Genomic DNA, 1,515 nt, shown 5'->3' with positions numbered 1-1,515 from the left:
ATATATACATATATATATGTATATATATATATATAGATGTATGTGTGTATATATGTATGTGATATATATGTATATATAAATTTGAAATCTTCCTGTTCAAAATTACTTCCTCATATTCTTTCTACCAATTGTCGCTCTCGGAGATGACTCACTTTTATTTCTTCTACATCTATCACAGGCAGGAGAAAAGGGTGCAAACAGTCCTATCATCGAGCCAATGGATCCGTCCCAATCTGAATTGTTTGCTGGTATTGACCTCAGAAATCTGAGGAAGGTCTTTCAACGGGGCAAGAAAAAAGCAGTCAACAGTCTCTCCTTCAAAGCATATGAAGGCCAGATCACGTCATTCCTGGTAAGTATACATATGTATATATATATATAACATTTAACACACATATATTTATATATATATATGTATATATGTATATATATATATATATATATACATCTATGTGTTTAGATACACTTGGCATACATGTATATATTTACTTGTATATATACACTATGCACACCTGTATATATCTACCTGTATACATGCACCAGACCTAATGAAAGGACAGATAGACACACCTGTTGGCTGGGTATGCCCCAATATCCACCAAAGTCACACACACGTATTTGATGTATCTAAAATGTCTAAGCGTTTAAATTTCATGCTGTGTGATTGGTTCACGGGAGGTACACCTGATAGCCAATGTCAATCATTAATAATTGTGTTGTTAATCAATAACTGTGTTGTTAATTAATAACTGTACTATTAGTTAATAACTGTGTTCTTAATTAATAACTGTATTATTAATTAACAACTGTATCATTAATCAATATCTGTGTTGTTAATTACTAACTGTATATTCAATTAACAATTGTATTATCAATTAATAATATCTGTGTTAATAGAACAACTGTATTATTAACTAATAAGTGTGTCGTTAATGTTTTCAATTAATAACTGTATTTATTATTAACTAACTAACAACTGTATTATTAATTATCAACTGTGTTGTTACTTATAACAGGGACACAACGGTGCGGGGAAGACCACCACGATGTCCATGCTGTCTGGTCTGTTCCCGCCATCCGGTGGAAACGCGTATGTGAATGGCTACAGCATCACAACACAGATGCCCAAAGTATGTCGTACTGTCATTGCTCTGTGTGTGTTTGCATCTGAGTCTGTTGCAAGTTTTACCGCAGACATTGTGCCTGAGGCAAAGTGCGAGTGGACTGGTTGTAACACAGAGAAGGCCGTGCATGGGTTTGCAGAAGTTCGGTACCTACTACCAATTAGCTTTGGTGCTCACCATACCTACTTGAACTTTGCTGTATATGCTGGACATTGGCAGGGCTAGTTATCTCTGTAAACCTTGTTGGTACACTTAACCCAGGTGTATCGAACAGCTGTAGTGTGCGCAATTCCTGCACTGTGGTTTCTCGTTCCTTCATATATATATATTTTTTCTCTTGTTGTAGGTGCGGAAAAACCTGGGTTTATGTCCCCAGTTTGACATCCTGTAC

At 35.5% G+C, this 1,515-nt stretch overlaps 1 protein-coding gene across 1 annotated transcript; it reads left to right on the top strand.

The window, feature by feature from the left end:
- Nucleotides 1-178: 178 nt before the first annotated feature.
- On the top strand, nt 179-352 carry SARC_15949 (hypothetical protein; the record flags this gene model as incomplete). The annotated part of the gene is made up of 1 exon (XM_014289939.1): nt 179-352. A coding segment is annotated over one exon (174 nt), but the record flags the coding sequence as incomplete, so codon positions are not given.
- Nucleotides 353-1,515: the final 1,163 nt, after the last annotated feature.

This window comes from Sphaeroforma arctica (assembly GCF_001186125.1).
Source record: "Sphaeroforma arctica JP610 unplaced genomic scaffold supercont1.7049, whole genome shotgun sequence".
In the NCBI taxonomy this organism is placed as follows: Eukaryota; class Ichthyosporea; order Ichthyophonida; genus Sphaeroforma; species Sphaeroforma arctica.
Note: the sequence above shows the minus strand (reverse complement) of the source record. Positions and strands in the feature narration are given on the sequence as shown.